At 41.6% G+C, this 20,827-nt stretch overlaps 1 protein-coding gene across 1 annotated transcript in view; it reads left to right on the forward strand.

The window, feature by feature from the left end:
- The window catches only part of CTNND2 (catenin delta 2), an 841,098-nt gene that overhangs the window by 674,680 nt on the left and 145,591 nt on the right, over positions 1-20,827 (forward strand). Inside the window, exon 12 of the mRNA XM_053657171.1 lies at positions 4,998-5,181. Within this exon, the coding sequence (XP_053513146.1) occupies positions 4,998-5,181 (184 nt within the window). The remainder of the gene's footprint in view (positions 1-4,997; positions 5,182-20,827) is intronic.

A 20,827-nucleotide genomic window follows, 5' to 3' on the forward strand; every position in this document is an offset into this window, starting at 1 on the left:
GTGTGCTGTGTGTGTGCTGTATGTGCTCTGTGTGCTATGTGTGCTCTGTGTGCTGTGAGCCCTCGGACAAGGTCCTTGCCTTCATTTCCTGACTGGACATTGTGAGGAAGAACAGTGAGCAAATGACAGAAAAATCAAGGAGTGAAAACGCAAAGGAAACACATGATAAGTGATGAGGTCTGCTGAAAATTAAAATAACAGATCAGTAGCAAGTGTCTGGGAAGGTAGTTTAGACTGATCCAGAGAAACTTCTCTGAATTTGTCACATTTAAGGTCCCCAGGGAGAAGAAAGAAGGATTGACATTGGAATGTCCTGGAACAGAATGTGCCAGACAGAAAGCAGCAAGTCCAAGAGACCCGAGTTACAAATGAGCTGTGTGTTCAAGAAGAAGAAATAAGTCCATGTTGGCCAGAGCATAATGATCAGAGTTACGGTAATGCAAGGCCCATGGGGACATCCACTAAAGTGTCCACTGGATCAAACAGAACCCAGCACACAGTAGGTCCTTAAAATGCACAGGGTGAACAAATGGATAACAGAGGATCTGCTTGAAGGTGAATTTAGAGGTTTAGCCCTGACTGGTGTGGCTCAGTAGTTGAGTGCCAGCCTGCTAATCTAAGGGTCACCAGTTTGATTCCCAGTCAGGGCACATGCCTGGGTTGCTGGCCAGGCCCCCAGTAGGGGGGTGTATAAAAGGCAACCACACATTCAGGTTTTTCTTTCTCTCTTGCTCTCTAAATAATAAATAAAATATTTTTAAAGATACATAATATTTTTTAAAAATTAGAGGTGTGGGGAAGGCTTTATCAGGAAGCTACAATTGGAAGTTTAATTTTATTTTAAGCATAACAGAATATTTTAATGGGATGTGTGGTAGACTGAATAATAGCCTCCCAAGGATGTCCTAATTTTCAGATCCTGTGAATGTTATCTCACATAGTAAAAAGGACTTTGTACATGGGATTGAGTGAAGGGTCTCAAGATGGGGAGATTGTCCTGGATGATCTAGGTGGTCTCAATGGAATCCTAAGTATCCTTGTAACAGGGCAGAGTCAGGGAAGGAGATGTGATAATGGAGGCTGAACTCAGAGTGACATCAGCCTCAAGACAAGGGACCCAGGCAGCCTTCAGAACCTTAAGAAAGCAGGGGAATTCTCCCTTAGAGCGCAGACCTGCCATCCATTGTAGACTCAGACCTCCAGAACTGTACAATAAGAAATCTGTGTTGTTTTAATCCACTACGCTTGTGGTAACTTGTTACAGCAGCAATAGGAAACTAATACAACTAATAAAGAATTATTCCAAATTAAAGTGTTTAGCCATTTGTAAGTTTCAAACATGAAGAAGGATACATTTTTAAAAGTCAAGTATTTGCAATCTAAATTAAAATTCATTTTAAATTTAGTTACAAAGTTGAGCTGGATCCTCCTTCCTGTATCTTCTGGACTCAGAATAGACTTCAGTGAGGGCATAAGAGATCTGTAGGGAATAAGAGAACAAGTGGGTCTAACTTGGAATGAGAGGAGAAACTTGGGGGGAGGGAAGTGTTGCGGGGGCTGGGGAGAGTGAGCCCAGGAGACAAAGGGAACGGTGAGGGGAGAGAGAGAAGGACAGGGGGGAAAAAGAGACAGGGAAGTATAGAGGGAAGGGAAGGGACATTAACTACTGTTGCTGCATCAAAAAAATAACCCCAAATTTTTGCAGCTTAAGACAACAAACATTTACACCATCCAGTTTGAGTTTCAGGAGCTCAGGAGCAGCAGATTCTGGGCCCCTCATGAATCTGCCATCGTCTAAGGCTGGACTGGGCCTGGAGCGTTCACTGCCCTCATGTGGCTGTTGGGGGGAGGCCCCGGTGTCTCACCACATGGGCCCTCCCAGGGGGCTGCTTACTCATAGGTACCTCCACCATATTCTGTTGGTCAGAAGTGAATTACTCATGGGGCAAAGGATTGGGTTCCACCATTTGAAAGGAATGTTTGGGCATGCCTTAAATGACTGTAGCAGAAACCGAAAAGAGTAAAGAGAAATTTGAGCAAAACACTCATATCTCACTTGTTCACCAAGAATGTCTAAATATGCTCACTTTTCTCTTTTGCTTTGGCCAGAACTAATGGTGTCTGTGTGTGTGTGTGTGTGTGTGTGTGTGTGTGCATGTGCATGTGTGTAGCAAGACAGAGGCGGAGTTCTCAGTTGGTTCCCACTTTTGACTCCTGCCAGACATGCTGGCCTTTATCTCAAATGTCTCCACAGGCTACGGATTCTAGACTCCAGCTCATCTCCATTGTCCATATAATCTAACCAAAATTCAAAGTTTTGAGGGCCCCCTGCTTCCAGTTTCCTGAATTCACCTCCAAAAGAAGTTCTGCCACATTATATCCACTTTGCCAAGTCCCTGTCCAGACAGAAGAGGTAAAGCTGTTCGAGATCAGAGATCCACTGTAGTACTTAGGAGTTCAGGAAGCACTGCAGGTTGTGGAGAGAAAGTAAGAGAGGAAGTTCAGAGGTATGGGTCAGACATTTTGGTAAGTTCCTTGGAATGTGCAGCACAGATGGAACCAGCCTGGAAAGGTGGAATGAATGTGAACTAGGAAACATCTGTCCGTGAGTGATTCTGAATTGGTTACACTAATTAATGAATTAATGAGAAAGGAAAGGAGAGAAAAGCCCAGTAAAGAGTTATCTTGGATCCAGTCTTCTTTTCCAACCTTTCACTTGTGAGATATTAAATTAGACCTTCACACTTTTTAAAAAAATTTTCCCCTTCTGACAACTTTTCTGTTAGGAAACAGTAAAAAATAATTTTATTGTCACTAAATACCTTTAATTTACATTCTTTCAAATTTATTGCATATAAACATACAGAAGTCTTTCTTTTACTGTTTAATTTTTACAGGAAGTATGTTTACAGCACAACATATCAACCATATTTCAAAACATTTGCTAACCTCAACTTTCAGGCGTTGGTACAACATTTCCAAGTCAGGATTTGGGAATGAAAAGACCCGTTTTATTTTGGTGTGTTTGCACAATATACTTAGAACAGGCACACACTCTTCAATGGGACATTTTACAAAGTTATCCTAAAATTCTAGGTCGATGTTAACTTCACTTTAATGTCCTTGTTAAAAACTGAAGCAGTAATTATTTTAATTAAAAAAGAATATTTTTGTGAGACTGAAAATAAGCAAAGATACTCATTTTGATTATTTAGATTATCCAAAATGTTGTGAAACATTTCTCAATGAGATGAATAAAGAAGCAGGTTCATATATTATTTAAATTGAAATAAATGTGTATGGTAATATTTCTACTATTTCAAACACTAGAATCTAAGTCCAAATCTAAATATATTTTGAGCGCCTTCTGTGTACCTTGGAGCATTTTTGTATACTCAATTTAGGGTTCTCATGGCAATGCAAGCATGTAACTCAGAAGTGTAAAGAACAGGTCGATGCCAAAGCAGAGGTGGGCAGAATCTTTTTATACAGGTAAAAATCTTTCTATAACAAGAAATTACTTAGGCTTTGTGGGCCATGCAGTTTCTGTCACAGCTACACAACTCCTCCCTCATAAGACAAAAGCAGCCATAGACAATATATAAAGGAACAGGCAAGGCTGTGTTCCAATAAAACTTTATTTACAAAAAGCAGACAGGCAGGAATTGCCCTCAAGCCAGTGCCCTGTACTGAAGGGTGGGTTTGTTCAGACAAGGCACCACTTTGTTTCCTTTGCATTTTCTTAACTAAAATTCCCAGCACGTGAGAGCACCAAGAGAGCTGGAAGAGTGTGTGTCTAAAGTCACTTTTGTAGAATTGATTTAAAAATGTTAGCTTCAGTTATTAATAATCTAACATTATTGACTTTCAGATTAGTATTATTAATGTGCTTTGTTAGTCCACCGTGCTCAACGCAAGAAACTAGAGAAGCAAATTTCAGAAGTAAGTGTGGTCTATTTATTATGAATAGAAAAAGTATCTTTAAAATTATTGAAAACCTATTGGACAAGTAAATTTGAAGTCGTGTATTTGAAAACAAGAATGATATTTTATATTACTGTATCTGCAATGACAATATCTACTTAGGGGAGTCTTGAGGGAGAATATAATCTTTCTTTCACAGTAACATAGAATATCACTTTGTTTCTTTTACCTTATGTGTACTGTTTTGAACAACAAAAAATTGTTTTGAAAGCATTTTTCAAATGCTATTATAACATATATGCAGTACTTATGATCTTTCCTAAAATTAATCCCATTTAAAGGCTCTTTAAAAGACATCCAGAAGCCCGGAGCGTTTCACCTGCTGTAAAGATGTTTTCTTCAGCTCTGCCTTCATCGTTACCATTCCACTCTGTCCTTGACAGATGTGCCCTCAACTTTCCACTGGTCTCTTTGTCGTTACATTAGAAAGAACTATCTGTAGGTCCTCCTGAGCATTGCTCTCAGGGAAAAGCTGGCAAAACTGTCACAAGTGACAGGAAATTTAAGTTTCTTGTTGAGCCCGTTGTCATCAGACCGGATGCTGGATTCTCATTCGGTTCTGCATGATGGTGACTGGCTCTCTGTGGAAGCTACATGAATCAAATAGGCCCCAGGTGCACGTGGACGTCTTGGATGGGACTGACATGCCCTGAAGTCCATTTCAGACAATGCTCACTGCTCTTTGGATTTGGTTAGGATTCAGGTACTCAGTCCATTGTATTAATAGGGAATGGAAGCCTGGTTGTTATCCTCAATTCAATCAGATCTCTCAACCCTGGTTAGTCTCTTAGATGGAAGAAAGATAATCATATAATTCCTCTGCCCATTTGTCAAATACTCACAGCACCCTGTTCACGAGTTCACACAGTGTTCTGAAATGAAAGGTGTGCTCAGAAACATGTGCTCACACTCCCTCAATCCCTCCGCCCATGCTGTCAACCTGATTAGGGAAAACAGTCTGGGATGAGAAAAACAGTGGCCATATGAAAGCTCTGTTTGTGTCTGTCTTACAGGAGTCCTTTGGAACCTCTCATCTTGTGATGCTCTCAAAATGCCAATTATCCAGGACACCCTGGCGGTGTTGACAAATGCCGTGATTATCCCCCACTCGGGCTGGGAAAATTCACCTCTTCAGGATGACCGAAAAATACAGCTGCATTCGTCACAGGTGCTGCGAAATGCCACTGGATGCCTAAGGTGAGTCCTGACATTGTCACCTCCTCCCCCCCTCAGCTGCATTCTCTGTTTCTGCAGCTTTAACTGCTGTTTTACTAAAGATCACAGTGTTCTGGAAAGATGACTGTTGATTAGGCAGTGGAGTATGAGAAGTTTGCAAAAACATTTCTGATGAGGTGTAGGCATCTCCCACTATCCTGTACCTACAGTATTCAACTTATTTAACATGTTTTCTTGGGTCTTGGGAAAAAAATTTCATTTCAACCAGAAATAATTCATTTTCTTTGATGAAATACAATATTTTGCAATAATTTCCCATATTATGACATATCATGCACCTAGAATAATAACCAGGGAGGCCAGCTGGTTGGGGGAGAGTCCATGACAGGTACACAGGGATCTAGTTAACTGTTGCCAGTAGCTTTTTTTTTTACTTTTCTTTGTGATTGCAAGAACTTATAATTCTTAGAACAGCTCTTTAATAAGGCATATTATATGAAAAAATTTAATAATAAAAGCAAATGTGTTGTAATTTTCTCCCAATGCATTTTTACAAAAATCATCCTTATGTTTTAATTTTTGCTCTTAGAAAAGAATATAATAATCAAGTTCTTCCAAACTCTAGAAACTGTGCTCCCAAGAACATTGTATTATGCACAGAGTTGGAAATCTCTGCTGGAATAGCTTAATGCATGATGGGGTGGGGGTAAAAAGCGATTTCAAATACCTAGTCAAATAATCTATATTCCAATGGTAAAACATATATGATTGCTTTTGCTGGGCTGCCTCAAAGCTGCTGTTTCTCCTACAGTTGATTGGTTTCTAGGTGCGAAAACTCGTCTCTACTGAGAAGGAACAAAATCACCTTGGTGACATTAATAATAATTACCTCATGAATATTTATAACAATGCTCCAGCCTCTAGCCTAGAGAGGGATGTGTGTGTTTGTGTGAAATGTGCATGCACCAAAGGAGATAAAGAGAATCTGCCTCCACAAACATCAACATGCATTCATGGGCAGGAATAGGAAATCCCCTGATGCTTTTGCTTTTCCTCAAGGTCACAAAATAATGATCTTTTGACACAGTTTCTCTGCATAGTCTCCACCAAAGACCAAACATACAGTTCTCCAAAAACCCCTGTTGAACCATTTATTTAATAACCTCTTAAAGTCTATTATCTTCCAGAAGCTTTCCATCCCACCATAAGAAATCAGACTCTCCCACAGCTAAAACTGAGCGTGCTTCTGACCCTTTGTGCCTGGTTTTTCTATTTCAGTTATTTGTAACTATTACAAGTAATTTGTCCCTTTCAAGCATCCCTGACTGTAGACTCTCATCATTCCTAATGAAGAGCATGGACGGAAGTGCCTCAGAATCAATTGTAGAAGTACAGTCAGCAAAGACTCGGTTAGCTCAGTCAGTCAAAATTCCCCCTGAGTAATAGAGTAACAATCACATACTCATGATGCTTGAGAGAAGGATGTAGGCCACTGCCACTGTGAGCATACATTCAGCACCATTAGATGAAGAGCTGATGACGAGCTAGACCAGTGTGGGTTCATGGGTCCCTTTTGTAGGTCATCTGGCTGAGCTTGGGGTCTGGGAAGGACCTAGAGTAAAGTTAGGTCAGAGCAGCATGGCTCTCCCTTCCTCTGTGTTCACACACATGGAGGCTTGACCTGTGCTCTCTCTGCTGCTGGCCAGGAGTGACCGCATGCATCATAGGGAGTAAAAATTAGGGCCTCTGACTAAGAAAAGAGTTTCTCATGACTAAATTGACTTTCCTTAGTCCAGACACAACCAGGTTTAGGGTTTTCCCACTTTGCTAAGTTTATCATGTGAGCCAGAGAGCCAAACTCATTGATGTGTGGTGAATATTTCACTGCCCTCTTCATTTAATGCCTGCCCTCCCACAGAAAGAAAAATAATTTCTTCTTGTATTTGAATGTATTCATGAACCATCCCACATTGATAAGCAGGGTGGACAAAGGGAGGAAGAGAACAGCCATGGGAATGGGGCTGAATTACAACAGTGTATCAAATAAAGCCTCAGTGGATGAAAGTTTTCAATAAACTTCGACTCTTATTTGCCACCTACTTAGATTTTAATATGTGAGGTATTTACATTTTTCACTTTTTCAACAAAGCCCAGAACTTATTTACATTAAAGAAACTACTTTGCCAGCTGCTCCTGTCTTTCAGCAGCTTTACCGGTGAGCGTTTGCTGAGTCCCTGCTGTGCGCCTTGGAGGGACCAGGGGGCAGAAATAAACATGGCAGCCCCAGCACTTCAGAAGCTCATAATCTATTACAGGAAAATGGCACCCAACATAATTAACCCTCATGCAACATTTTAGAATGCAATGTTTAGGGTAGTTCAGAAGGAAAAACTGGGGGAAGGGTGACTAACTTAGCCAGTGTGGTCAAAAAAGCCTTCAAGAATCAGAGGAGACTGGGCCCAAACAGAGACAGGACTCCATCAGTCAACACAGTGGGAAGCACTGCAGCCAGAAGAGTGACAGGCGCACTCTGACAGATGTGGGGGATTCCAGGATCTGTAAGTGATCTGCGACACTAAGAGACTTCAGGAAATGCAGATGGCATAGTTGTTCCATTCTAGGTGATGAAGGGCCTTCAAGGCAGAGCTAAGGAAAAGAGACCTGAGTATGTAAGCAGTTGAAAGCAATGGAGAATCTTGACCAAGAGAGCACAGTGGTCAGTGATGTGTGGGAGCAATGGAGCAGGGCTGATTAGAGACAGGTGCGGAGAAGAGACAATGAGAATTGAGCTGTGAATTTACTTGGGATACCCTGCATGTCTGCTTTTTAAGACACCTTCTGTGGACCACAATGAATATCTGTATTTTGTTCCATTCTATTAAATTTAACTGTCACTGATTTGTAGCTTTGTGAACTATTTCCATGGATCTTTACATTCAATACACCTAACCTGCCAAACATCACAGCTTAGTCTAGCCTACCTTAAACATGCACAGAACACTCACATTAGCCTACCATTGGGCAATTACCTTGAGCTTCATCTCTAGAGTAATTGCCTTTCTCTTCTTTCTTACCAGAAGCAAGAGACACAGGTAGCAATTTTGTAGATATGACAGGATGCAAAAACACAAAACACAATATCCAAAAACCACTGGCAACTTTAGAGTATTGCTCTGTCGTTTACCCTGGTAATTGCATGACTGGAACCGAGGCTCACTGCTGCCGCCCAACATCATAGAGAGTGTCTGTACTACCTGTCACTAGCCTGAGACAAGATCAAAATTTAAAATTTGAAGTACAGTTTCTATGGAATGCATATAGCTTTTCCACCAACATAAAGTCAAAAATCATTAAGTCAAACCATTATAAGCTGGGACCATTTGTGCATTGTTTATTCTTGAATTTATTATGAGTTCACATCTAGCAAATTATGAAGCCAGTACTTACACCCACATCCTGACTCCTAATCCAGACTATTCCCACTGTACCCCCAAAAAAGGGAAAGAAAATGTCATATGAGACAGGATGAGCAGCTCTGTGCTTAGCACACCACCACCAAACAACCAATGAATGAACAGCACTCTCTGCATGTTAGCTTCTTTAATTTGCTCCTTGACATTTACTGAGTGGCATCCACTTGTTCAGCATCCCTTTTGCCTTTGATTGCTGCTATCGTCCCCCTCCTCCACCTTGCTTGCTTTCCCTTCTCCTCCTAGAACCTCAACAATGGAGTAGACTGGTGGCCAGGCTCATCCCTTAGCCCCACACAAGTCCTTCTCTCTGCCAACATCTTAATCCTCAGTTTAGACAATCAATCAGAGCAATGGGTGCCTTTTTTAAAAGCTAAGACTGTAGTTTAAGGCATATCCTAGATAATAAAGTTGACATTAGTTGTCCAGTACTCAGATTCCTTCATTCTTTTACTGATGACTTAAAATGACTTGATATTTTTGGCTTGTTTCTCTAACTATAATTTTCAAGGATGTGTCAAGAAAATAAAGTGTAAATATTATCAGAGTTAAATTTAAGAATAAATTTATCGGCTTATCAGAGTGATATTTACATTGTTAGAAAAGGGCCAGAGCCTTACTTAGCTAAAATCTGGAACACTAACTGTATGCAGTCTTTAGACAAGTTGGTGCAGTCATAATGGACTTTGTTCAGTGTCTCAAGCCTTTGACAGTAGATGATGTATCGATATCAGTGGGTCACCACCCTATCCCCAAGCCTGGAGCACAGGCCACACTCATGGGGACATTCTAAAGAGAAGAGCCCCGGCCTTTGCCCTCTCTGAAAAGGCATGGTAAGTGTTCATGGGAGGATGTCACACGTTGACATAACAAAAATTGAAGTGCATATGAAACATAAAATGAAAAGTGAATGCCCCTAGCCCCTTCGCTTTTAAAATTCATTTGGGGGTAGAAAATGGAATTTTTCAAAAGGACATCTATTTGTTCCTGAAGTCTCTATCTATCATTGAGGAAACAGGGTAAAAATGTTTTAAAAAAAGAAAGAAAGAAAGTCACTTACCTTTGGTTGGAGGAGCATGTTGATAGAATGATGGTGGCTAGATTGTGGGATTCCAGGACGCAGTGCCAGCCGAGGACAGTGGGCCTCAGAGCTGGGGGTGATTGGCAGGGGGACGGAATCATCACCACAGGTTTCCTTTCACTCACACCTCCCCACCCCCTTCCCCAGAAACACATAATACTCACCATCTTCCTCCTTCCTTCCCCGTTTCTAAATTTGGCCTTTGCTCCAATTCTGCCTGATTAAAACTTTAGTTGTTAATAAACACGTTAATAAAATATGCCTTAAAATAAACGTGCTAAATGTTAGAAAGGTGTAAGACATAAAATGCACGAAGTTGTAATAATCTTTTCCTCCACATCACTGTGTGACTGAGGGGCCCTCCAGGGAAACCGCTTTGCTGTGGCCAAAGCCAGTCAACTCAGACCTGGAACTCGGTTCAGACTTGTGCTCATGACTGTTTCGTTGTACAGTGTGCAAATACTTTTCATCACCTGAATAATCATCACCAGAATAATCATCACCTTCAACCAAGAGCAGATACGTTCAGCCATGGCCTGAATACTGCCTAGTGGAGGTTAGTCCGGCCCAGCTTGTGGGCAAGCTTATTGTGCCTAAAATCACAGTGGGTTCAGTAAGTGCTCCCCCAAATTTATGCCCACCAGGAACCTCAGAATGTGACCTTATTTGGAAACGAGGCCTTTGCTGGTATAATTACTTAAGTAAAGATGAGGTCATACTGGATTAGGGTGTCCCCAAATCCAATGAAAGTCGCCTTTACAAGAAGAAGACATGCACACCGGGATGTACTGAGGGGAAGGCCATGTGAGAACAGAGGCAGAGAATGCAGTGATGTGGTCATAAGCCAAGGAACTCCAAGGATTGCTGAAAGCTCCCAGCAGCCAGGAAAAGGCAAAGGAGGATTCTTCCCTAGGACACATGGCCCTACTGACACCATGATCTGGGGCTTCTAACCTCCGGAACTGTGAGAGTAAACTTCTGTTGTTGTCAGCCACTCAGCTTCTTTGTTCCAGCAGCCCTAGGAACCCCAGATAGTCCCCCTAGTAAGTTTGCCAGAGGGGGCCTACAAAGCTGGTGAGCCACTGGAATACATAGCAGAGGAAGAAAAGAGGGGGTAAATAACCCCAAAAAGCTGCCTGTCCCTCAACAGTGCCCACACACTGGAAAGGACCCCAATTGGGAACTGTTTTTTTGTATGCACAAGACTGTTCCCCTCCATAGCTCAGGCACAAAGCAAAACATCACCTATAGCAGGATTGGGTGCTGCACCCCAGATGTGGCTGCCCCATCTAGAGACAGGTGAAAACCAGCTGCTTGACTGCTGGCTGTGAAATAAGTGTCCCCAAGTGTGGATCCGATTCGTGTTTTCTGCTCCTGTGTATGAGCCTCCTCCTTCCCTCCTGACTTTGAACTAGCTTCTGAAAGTTGTGGGGACTTGTTTGATACTGCAGAGGGCTAGAAGTCGTTGTAGGTTCTCATGCAGGGCACGTGGCATGATATCAGTATCATTTAAGGAAGCTGGCTCCAGCGGCTGGGTACAGAATGGATGCTTTCTCAATTTAATGTGACACATGACCATGTTTCCCAATTACAGTATCACAAATCAATACTGTAAAGATCCCTGTCGTGGCCATTATCATCACTTCAGAGTGAGCTGCAGGTGAAGCCCCCACTGAGCACCTTTTTTTACTTTTTGATCTACCAGCTCAATAACACTACGCCGCTCTGTTACTGCACAGCTAGGCTGCATTTAGTCATGCGTATGTGGGGCTTTATCTCCAGCTGAAGTATTTGCAACAAGGCTGGCTTTGGTAACTTCCACAGCTCATTTCCTGTTGCTGTCGAGTCACTTCTTTATTTTTATTATTCTATTCCCACTTCAGTATCTTGTCCTGAAGGACAACAATATACAACCCTAATTTTTTTCCATCTATCTTTGTGCACACGCGCTCATTATTAAGCCTGTCAAAGGAGCTGTGCTGTGCCTTTGCTTGTGAATATAATTAAACTCGCACCCTCAATTAGTCATTTTAACCCATATAATGGATGAGTGCTTGGTCCCACGGAGCCACTAATTCTGGAGTGACCTTGAGAAAACACTGTCACAAAATAATACTAGTGATAATCACTCTGGCTGGAAAGCCCCAAGGATTTGTATTTTATGTGGATTACTCGTGCATTAACCTCAGGTAAGAGGAATTATTATTATGTTTATGTTATGTTCAGTTAGTTGCCACTATTATTCATCTAAGAAGAATCTTTTTTAAAAAGTATATTTTAAGCCTTGTATAATGAGCTCTGGATTTATCCGAGTCTTCTGTGGCAGCTGAATTGAACACTTTCATCTGGGTACTTCAAAAAGGGAATGGCCTCTTGTATGTGGATGCTGTGAACAGGCGAGAGACGCCCTCGCCCCAGTCAACCCCATTTCCCCACACCTGGTCCTATAGTAGAAGATGCTTCTCACCTGAGCAGTTCTTCACTTCTGATCAGTGTGTTTATTATGGATACAAAGTGAATGTTTGTGAGGGTTTGTGACCCAGCAGTGAAGGTCTTCTTCAAAGGAAGCGAACAGAGTTTGAGAAGGCAGAAGGAGCATGGGGTCTCAGGACCCCATCAGAGAGCACAGATGGGCTGGCCCCTCATCTCCCATGGTGCACTGCTCTAGCTCACTTCCCTGTACCCAATCAGAAGGAGGTGGTGGTTTAAACTGAATTCATGTGTTAAGGCTATCGTAACAAAGTACCATAGATGGGGTGGCTTAGACAGCAGAAATGTGTTGTCTCACAGTCCTGGAGGTTAGATGTATGAGATCAGGATGTCAGCACAGCTGGTTCTCAGAGGCCTCTCTCACTGGCTTGCTAACAGCCACCTTCTCACTGGGTTCCCCATATGGTCTTCCTCTCTGTTCAACTCTGTCCTAATCTCATCCTCTTATAAGGGTACCAATCATGTTGGATTAGAGCTCATGCTAAAGACCTCATTTATCCTATTACCTCCTGAAAGACAGTATCTCCTGATACAGCCACATTCTGAGGTACTAGCATTTAGGACCCGACAGATGAATTTGGGGTGGGAGGACACAATTTAGACCATCACTGTTACTGTCACAGATGGCTTTTGCTGTTTATTTTCACTTTGGGAAATAATGTTTAACAAATTAAAACATTCTTACAAGGTCATGTTGACCAATGTGAAATATATTTTAATTTATTGTATAATGTAAAGCAGAATCATCCTTATTCCCTAATTTTAGCTATTGTTAATTTTTAGACTCTATTTCTGAGTAAAAGTGATACTGTCCTTTTCTTACCTCCAAGAAAAGATAGTCACCAATGGAACTTCAAGAAATTCTCAATACAGCAACATAGAATTATAAAGTCCAACTAATAAATTTGTTGAATTGGGGTTTACATAATTAACTATCTTGTACTTTGATGGAATCAATAATGATCTAACAATAAAGGAGGTCACTTAGGAAATCTCTATACATATTTCTCTTAAAATCTAAATATAGAATGTATTTGAAATGACCTTTCATTTGGAATCAGGGTATCTACATTTTAGCCCCAAATGTCATATATCTTGAGGAAAACCAGGCTACATAAAGGAGAGGTTTGATCTAGATATCCCTAATTAGTTGTAAAAGGAAATGTAAAGCATGGTCAGGGTATTGCTAGCTGACCCTAGGTGTTTTCTAAATTTGGATTCCCAATGGAGGACACCCTAAGTGTGTCTGTCATCACCCTTGAGTACAGCAGGGCCTGGCCTTTAGCCTTACCTGGTCATAAACTGGACCTTGAAGCTGCAATACTCTCAGAAGGAAATTAGCTTTTGGTTTAGCACTATTATAATGCTGTGCTTCTTTAATATGCATGCTGTTTAATGCATTTGTCTCAATAATCTTGTATGGTAGAAGTTTCTATTGCATCTTACAGATCAAGATGCTGATGCTCATAAGGATAAAAGTAAATTGTTCCAAGTAAGAGAGTAAATATTTCCAATATAGCGAGTAAGAGAAGGAAGGGTGATATAAATGTGTAGTCCTGTCATGCCACAGCTGGGCTCCTCCCACTCCATCATGTTCCATTAGAAGCAAGAAGCAGCCCAAGAGTGTGTGTGTTTATTTACACTTGAGGACAGGATGCTGGCACAGACAAGATCCTGTGAGAAGCAAACACCAAGACAGAATTAGCAATTTGTACAAGAGATGTAATTAGGGTAACACTTGAGAAGAGAAATGGATGGGAGCCATCAAACCATGATACAGGTCTGACCTCAAGTGAAGGACAGAGGGAAGAAGGGAGGAAGGAAGGAAAAAGGGAAAGGGGTAGGGGAAGGGAAGGAGGGGAGGAGAAGGATGGATGACAATGCATTAGACTCCAGGGGTGTTCAGTAAGGCCATTGGAGAGTTCTTGAGTTCAAGTGCTCCTTCCAAGGAGTCCCATATCTCCCGGGAACAGGTTGCCTTATCACTGCTGCCCAGTTCAGTGTCACTGGCTGGGAGTCTCCATGGGAAATGAGGCCTCATCATGGAGGCAAACACGATGATGGATTTCAGGACTTAGCAGCAGCACCACCAGTCGGTGATGCTCCTGCACTCAGAGATTTGAGTGGGAGCATTTTCATGGACAGTCCATAAGCCTAATCATCCCCAGCACTTTCATTCTCCATAGGCTAGCCACTAGAAAGCCATATTATAGTCACAGAGCTTCTGGTGGCATCCAAATAAGAGGAGTTAATTATATTGACTGAAAGTGTCATTCTCAACATCTATTCTTTTGAGTCCTTACTAAGTGCTTGGCTGAGTGGTAGACATGAGGATTATCATGAAGAGCAAATAGACAGAGTCTGTGGAGTTTGCTGTCAAAAGTCACACATGATGTCCTGAAGGCAACCTGATGTATCCAAGTCCCATGAGGCTGCCTCCAGACTGGACAAGTCGGAGTGTATTTTTCCTAGGTAACGCCTCAATAGGAATTTTTTTCCTGATATTTTCATGGCTGACCAGCCTCCCTCTTCCTGGTACATTCTTTCTTTACATATAAAAAGCATTTTTACCTTTACTTGGTTTACTGTTATATCTTGTAGCCTTGAAGCTTTTTATCTCCAGAACTTTTCATTTCTCTTATCTTTTCTATTAGGAATAGTGTCAAAAAATGAAAAAAAAAACCTTTTATTTTCAGTTCTTTCACAAGACCTTTCTATCCCCCAAGATTTCTGTAAAGGTCTTCCCAGCATTTATGTTCAATGAACTAGCAATTGGGATCATTTCTCCTCAAGCATCACTTTGTTTCCCTAAGCAAGAAAACGTGAGTATAATGATTCTCCTAAAACATAAATGATGAATATAAAATATCCCATTATTCTGTTCCTTCTTCAGTTTCCATCACTTACTTCTGCAAAATTTGATCTACTTAATTATGAAAATGTGCAGGATATAACCTAAACTTGTTTTAAATTATTTATCCTATAATTTGTTGGTAAATATAGGCTTTTCTTAAAACAAGTAAATATTAAATTTTATCTTTTCAATATGAATAATCATTCTCCCTATTAGAACATGAATATTCAAGTATTTCCATTAGTACGAACAAATTATTTCCTTTGAAAAAAGATTATATGAAAAAGCTTAGTTAATTTCTAGTTGGCGGACAATGGTATTTAATATTGATCCTTATAAAACACTGGCTTGTAGGGTGTTAACTTCCTGATAAATAAAAAGAAAATGGTGAGAGATGGTGTATTCTTAAAATCCTTCATAACTTCTTGATATTAAAAATATAATTTTTCCTCCAGCTGCCTCCCAAATTGCATTGCATTGCATCAGAAGTAGCACCCCTGGAGAGGAAGTGAAGAAACAAGTCTATTAACCATAAATTAAGGAAGAAAGAGCTTGCCGAGCAGTTTCACTTATTGCTTATATACCAAGGCTCTCCAATATTTTAAAACATCTATATTTTCATCCCATTTCTCACTTCCCACTCCTAAGCAGCAGTTACCTTAAAATAAAGAAAGCCAGCATTTACCCAAGTTGGGACAAACTAACCAAGGAGATGAGTACAACTCATAAAACAACAAGTAGAGTTTGTGTGGAGGCTAGTGCATATTCATTGCCATTAGCTGAAGAGCTCCAACCATCAGCTACGATTGTGCTCACAGAGAAGAGAAATGTACCCAGTGCGAGCCACGAATAACATTTTCCAGAGGCACCAGTTCAGAGATCCCGCCTCTTGCCCACTGTCTTATGCATTCAGAGGGAGGAGCTGGATGCCAACTCTGCTCTGCACAGCCTGTCTCGATTCTGCTCCCCGCCTCATTCTCTTTTCCCTTCCGTCTAATTGCTTTGTAACTAACTAAGAATATTTGAAACAAGTTTTATTTCTTTCTTAGTTGACCGAGAATATTTTAAATAAGAGAGGAAAAAAGGTTTGATTTGTCATTCTAGTCTCATGGACTGCTTTCCTGGGGTAAAGACCTCCTCAGGTCATGCACAGATGTCCTTGACTATTTACTTAAGGGCAGTGGACTGACTGCTGTGGCTGAAGGCTGAGTGGGACATCTGATTCCCTGGTTTCTCTCCATCAGTGTTCGGAGCTGATAGGGAGGAGTGAAAAGTGCGGTCTCTGAGCACGAAGAGCTATGGTGCATGAGGGTCCTAGGAAGAAGAGATACAGGTGGGGTGAGTGGAAAGAAGGCATCTGCACTTGGTGTCCTGCTCTGCACCACCGAGCTCCTGGTGGCCTCTCTGTGATGGGATCTTCCTCATCTCATAGAATTGCTCATCTCATTGCTCATTCCGGAAACGGATTTGGGGAAGCTACTGAAAGTAAAAACCACAATTCTTTCATTTTGGTTAGAAAAGTGTTGTTCTAAACTGGCAGAAGCTTCTGAAAGTACTAAGTAAAACATTTTCTTAAGCAGAGAAGAGCCAAAGAGAGGGCAGCTCTGCCCAGATTTTATGCTTGGTCTACGTTTTCTTGCCTCTTGAAAGGTTTAGGCAAAAGAAGCAATAGTAATAGCAGGTGCTAACCAAGTGACAGCCTTCAATAGTGGATTTTTAGGACACTGCTTTTCTGCCTGTGACAGAAATCCATTTGCAGTTTTTCAGTCTGGTAAGTAAAAGGACAAACATGCCAGGACTTCAGATTAACCCTATGTCCTTTGTTATTGTCCCGTAGAGGTACAAATACATCATTACTCCCCATTAGCAAGCAGTCAACCAGCAAGGAAGATGCTACACCGTGGATGTACTAACTGGAGCTAATGAATCCTAACAACTAATTACATTTCTCTTAAGGTAACTTAGGACCAGAGAGTAGCTTTGTTAGCACAAAGATTTTATGTGGGAATGGCAATACCCAGGAAGAAGCCAGCTGATTAATCACCCCCATAATTCTCCATAATAGTCCTGTCTGGACATTTGTATCCAGACCATTATTCTTGCCTGACCTTATTTTGGACCAACAATGTAATTGGTAATTGCAGACTAATTTCTATAAACAAACAAGGGTCTGGCTAACCGAAAGCATTGTCACTGTGATTGGTACTTCCTACTCAAAGAGCTCTCTATTATGTGCAAGTTTGTGAGTCAGGTAGTTGGAGCCAATGAAGCTTACTGCAAAAAGAATAATTATTTCAGGTAAGAAAAAGCATTATGTCCTTAAGGATTCCTGGAAGCACATGGCCGTGGTCTGTCTCATAGAGTGCCCTTGTGTTTTGGAAGAAAATGGCTTTGGGCCTTTGCTTAGAATCTTGATAGGCCATGAAGGGCAGTAATTCTCCTTAGCATGTATGAAAGCAGTGCTGATAAGTTTCTATCTAGAACATAAAGGGAGTTTACTATTTCTCCTCTGTAAGCAGCACTGTCATCCTGACTAACAAACATGATGAAATGTCATTTGTCCTCGACCCCTCTCACTCCTAAGCAGCTGAAATAGATTAAGAGGCCAATGCTTCTTGAATAAGGTGGAGCAGAGTGTCCTCAGCCAGGACCTGCAGGAACAAGCTCACATAGGAACTTATACTAAGGGATTTTTATGATTTCTCAGGGCTCATTCCTATTTGCAGGGAGATAATTGAGACAAATTATCATCCTGTTTCCTCTCAAGCACCCAGCCAGGACCCCCGGCAAGCTTCGATAGAGATCTTTGCAGGGGACCACTAACCACTGACCAAGCATCCTCCTCAGAGCCCACAGGGTACAACAGCTCAGACAGGCAAAGCCTGTTAGAAAAAGAGCCTCTCACCTCTCATGCCTCAGGGCCTGCAAGCTTCCTCCACTGTCTTTAGAAACTTTTTATACTTCAAGGGCTTTAATTCAAGTGCAGGCGAAGGTCGAAAAGCACAATGAACCACAGAAATGGGGTTCACCCTGGCCCTGTGGTTGATCTGACCACAGAAGTGCCCCTCTACCCAATGGGCACCTTCAATTTGGACTCATGATGCCTACCCACCTCCTCAGTATTTCCTTCTCTACCAGTTTCTTTCTTTCCTTAAAAAAAAAAGTTCAGATGAAATACATAGAACAGAAAATTAACCATTTAAAAGTGAACAGTTTTGTGGCATTTAGCACATTCATAACATAGTGCAACCACCTCTATCTAGTTCCCAAATATTTTCATCACCCTAAAAGCAAACTGTGTACCCACTGAGCAGTTACTTCCCATTACCCCTCCTGCAGGCCCTGGCAACCACCGGTCTGCCTTCTGTCTCTGTGGGTTTACCTGCTGTGGATATTTCATTTCATTTAAATGGAATCAAGCAAGATATGGCCTTTGGTAACTGGCTTCTTCACATAGCATGATGTTTTCAAGGTTCATGTTGTAGCATGTATGAGTACGCCATTCCTTTCTGTAGAGGAATAGTATTCCACAGTTTGGATACAGTGCATTTTTCTAATCCATTCATCCATCGATGGACACTAGGCTGTACCACCCCTTTGGATGTTGTGACTAACACTGCTATTGGCCTGTGGCATGTGTATTTGGTTGAGCACCTGTTTTCAGTTCCCTTAGGGGTACAATTTCTAGATCATATGGTATCTCTGTGTTTAACCATTTGAGACTTCAACCTATTACCCACAGTCCTTCCCTACCCATTTAAGTCTGCCCATCTCCATTACATTTTCTGACCCAGACTATTGTCTCTCCCTCTTTTTAAAGATGTTTGTTTGTTTGTTTGTTTGTTTGTTTGTTTGTTTGTTTTTAGAGACTGGGGAAGGGCGGGAGAAAGGGAGAGGAGCATCACAATGAGAGAGAAGCATCTATCACTTGCCTCTTGTACTTACCCAACCCGGGGACCAAACCAGGCATATGCCCTGACCGGGAATCCAACAGGCAACCTTTCGCTTTGTGGGACAACACCCAACCAATTGAGCCACAACAATTAGGGCAACTATTCTTTTTTGTCACATGATTTTCCTTTTCTTTTGTCTTTTCATTCCAGAGAATTTTTCTCTCCAACTTCTGGGTTATTAAGGCCATTTGTCTTTATATCACTCTGCATAAGTGCTTGGAAGAAAGAGACTACATGAATGTTATAGACTTTATTTTAAAACTCTGAGGACTGATACCAACTCATTGTGGCTATGTGGGCAAAGCTGGCCAGACCCTGGAGTTTCCAGCCCCCGCCCGGCCCCTCTGCCCCCACTGTATTTGCCGTACTGGCCTCCTCTTTGTTGTTCTATACACTGAGATCTTCTCTATTTCAGGACCTTCACGCATGACTCCCAGTGCCTGGAAGACTTTATTCTTCGCTTTATGTTTATATCTCAGATAAATGTCTCCTATTTAGAGAGATCTTCCTGAGCAGCCTTCCCTCCCATATAAATAAGATTTTCCCTAATACCTTTTCAAAGCATTCTGGGCTTTTGATCTGATCTTATGACAATTTGGAGTGATGTCCCTGCCTGTGTGCTTGTATATTAAGGTCAGTTGCTCTATGAGCTGCATTCTCATCCACATGAGGATCATCATGGATTTCCCAGGCCTAGAACAACATCTGGCACCTGGTAGACCCCTGATAAGTAGTTCTTCTTCCCAGCTGCAGAGATAATGTTGCTTGTATGGTAGCTGGTCTTCATTTGAGATTAATTTCTTGGTTGGAGCCACATACCTACTTGTTTTCCAGTGTTATGTGTGGATATTTGTGCTATTTCTGCTGGATAAAACAAACATGCCAGTCAGTTTTGTCAAACAGAATATTTTTCTCTTGGACAGTCTTTGCAGACCCACTTAGTACAGTTTGTCCTTGGAGTTTGCTCATATGGCCCTTCATTCTTATGATATGGATATTGAATGCCTCATCTGCCTCAAGTGAAGGAAGCTATTGGTCTGTCGGCTTTTTAGCATAGGTAAATAAACAAAAATAAGTTACCGTAGTGCTTTATGGGCAAGAAACTCTTTAATACCTCTCATCATCACTTAATTCTCATATAGCTTTATTTTTATAATAGGTTATTAAGTTGTTTTCCAACTTTAAATAAGAAGAAACTTAAACTGGAAAGGTTGAGCAATTGTTCCTAGAGCTAATGGTGTAACTAAGATTCGAATCTGTGCTTTCAGAATCCAAATAGAATGCTTTCCTGTGACATGATTGCCTTGAAGTTGGCCTGTTAGCACTAAAGAGTGTACCATGTGCACCCTGCCTGTTAATAATTAGAAAGCCATAAGCATCTCATCGTCTCCTCCTTGGCCAAGGGCTAGGTCAACAGCTTAGATAAAATGGATGATGTCTCTTATTCCACACAAACATATATCCCAGGTCTAGGATGTGCCTAGAACTCTGCTAGGTACCAGAGAATTGAAAGTGAATGAGACATGATACTAACAGCCTAAAAGGTAGAAGGGGATCTGAGCCATGGTATATAATGCACATACCTAGTGCCGTAAAAAATGCAGTCTTGCTGGAAGGCCTCTGAGTAAGGGAGTCATGAAGTCCACTGGGAAGACTCCCAGAAAGCTGGCTCAGAAGCTGCGCTGGGACAAGGAGGGTTTGCAGGGGAAGGGACAGGAGATGCTTTGCCCCCACCAAAAGATCCCCATGCATGCTGGTGATGGGCAGGTGTGGTTGGTCATGGCATGACCAGAGGGGAAAGGTCTTCTCGGAGTGGATG

Source organism: Artibeus jamaicensis, unplaced genomic scaffold (genome assembly GCF_021234435.1).
Source record: "Artibeus jamaicensis isolate MK-2021 breed Jamaican fruit bat unplaced genomic scaffold, CSHL_Jam_final scaffold_369, whole genome shotgun sequence".
Lineage (NCBI taxonomy): Eukaryota > Metazoa > Chordata > Mammalia > Chiroptera > Phyllostomidae > Artibeus > Artibeus jamaicensis.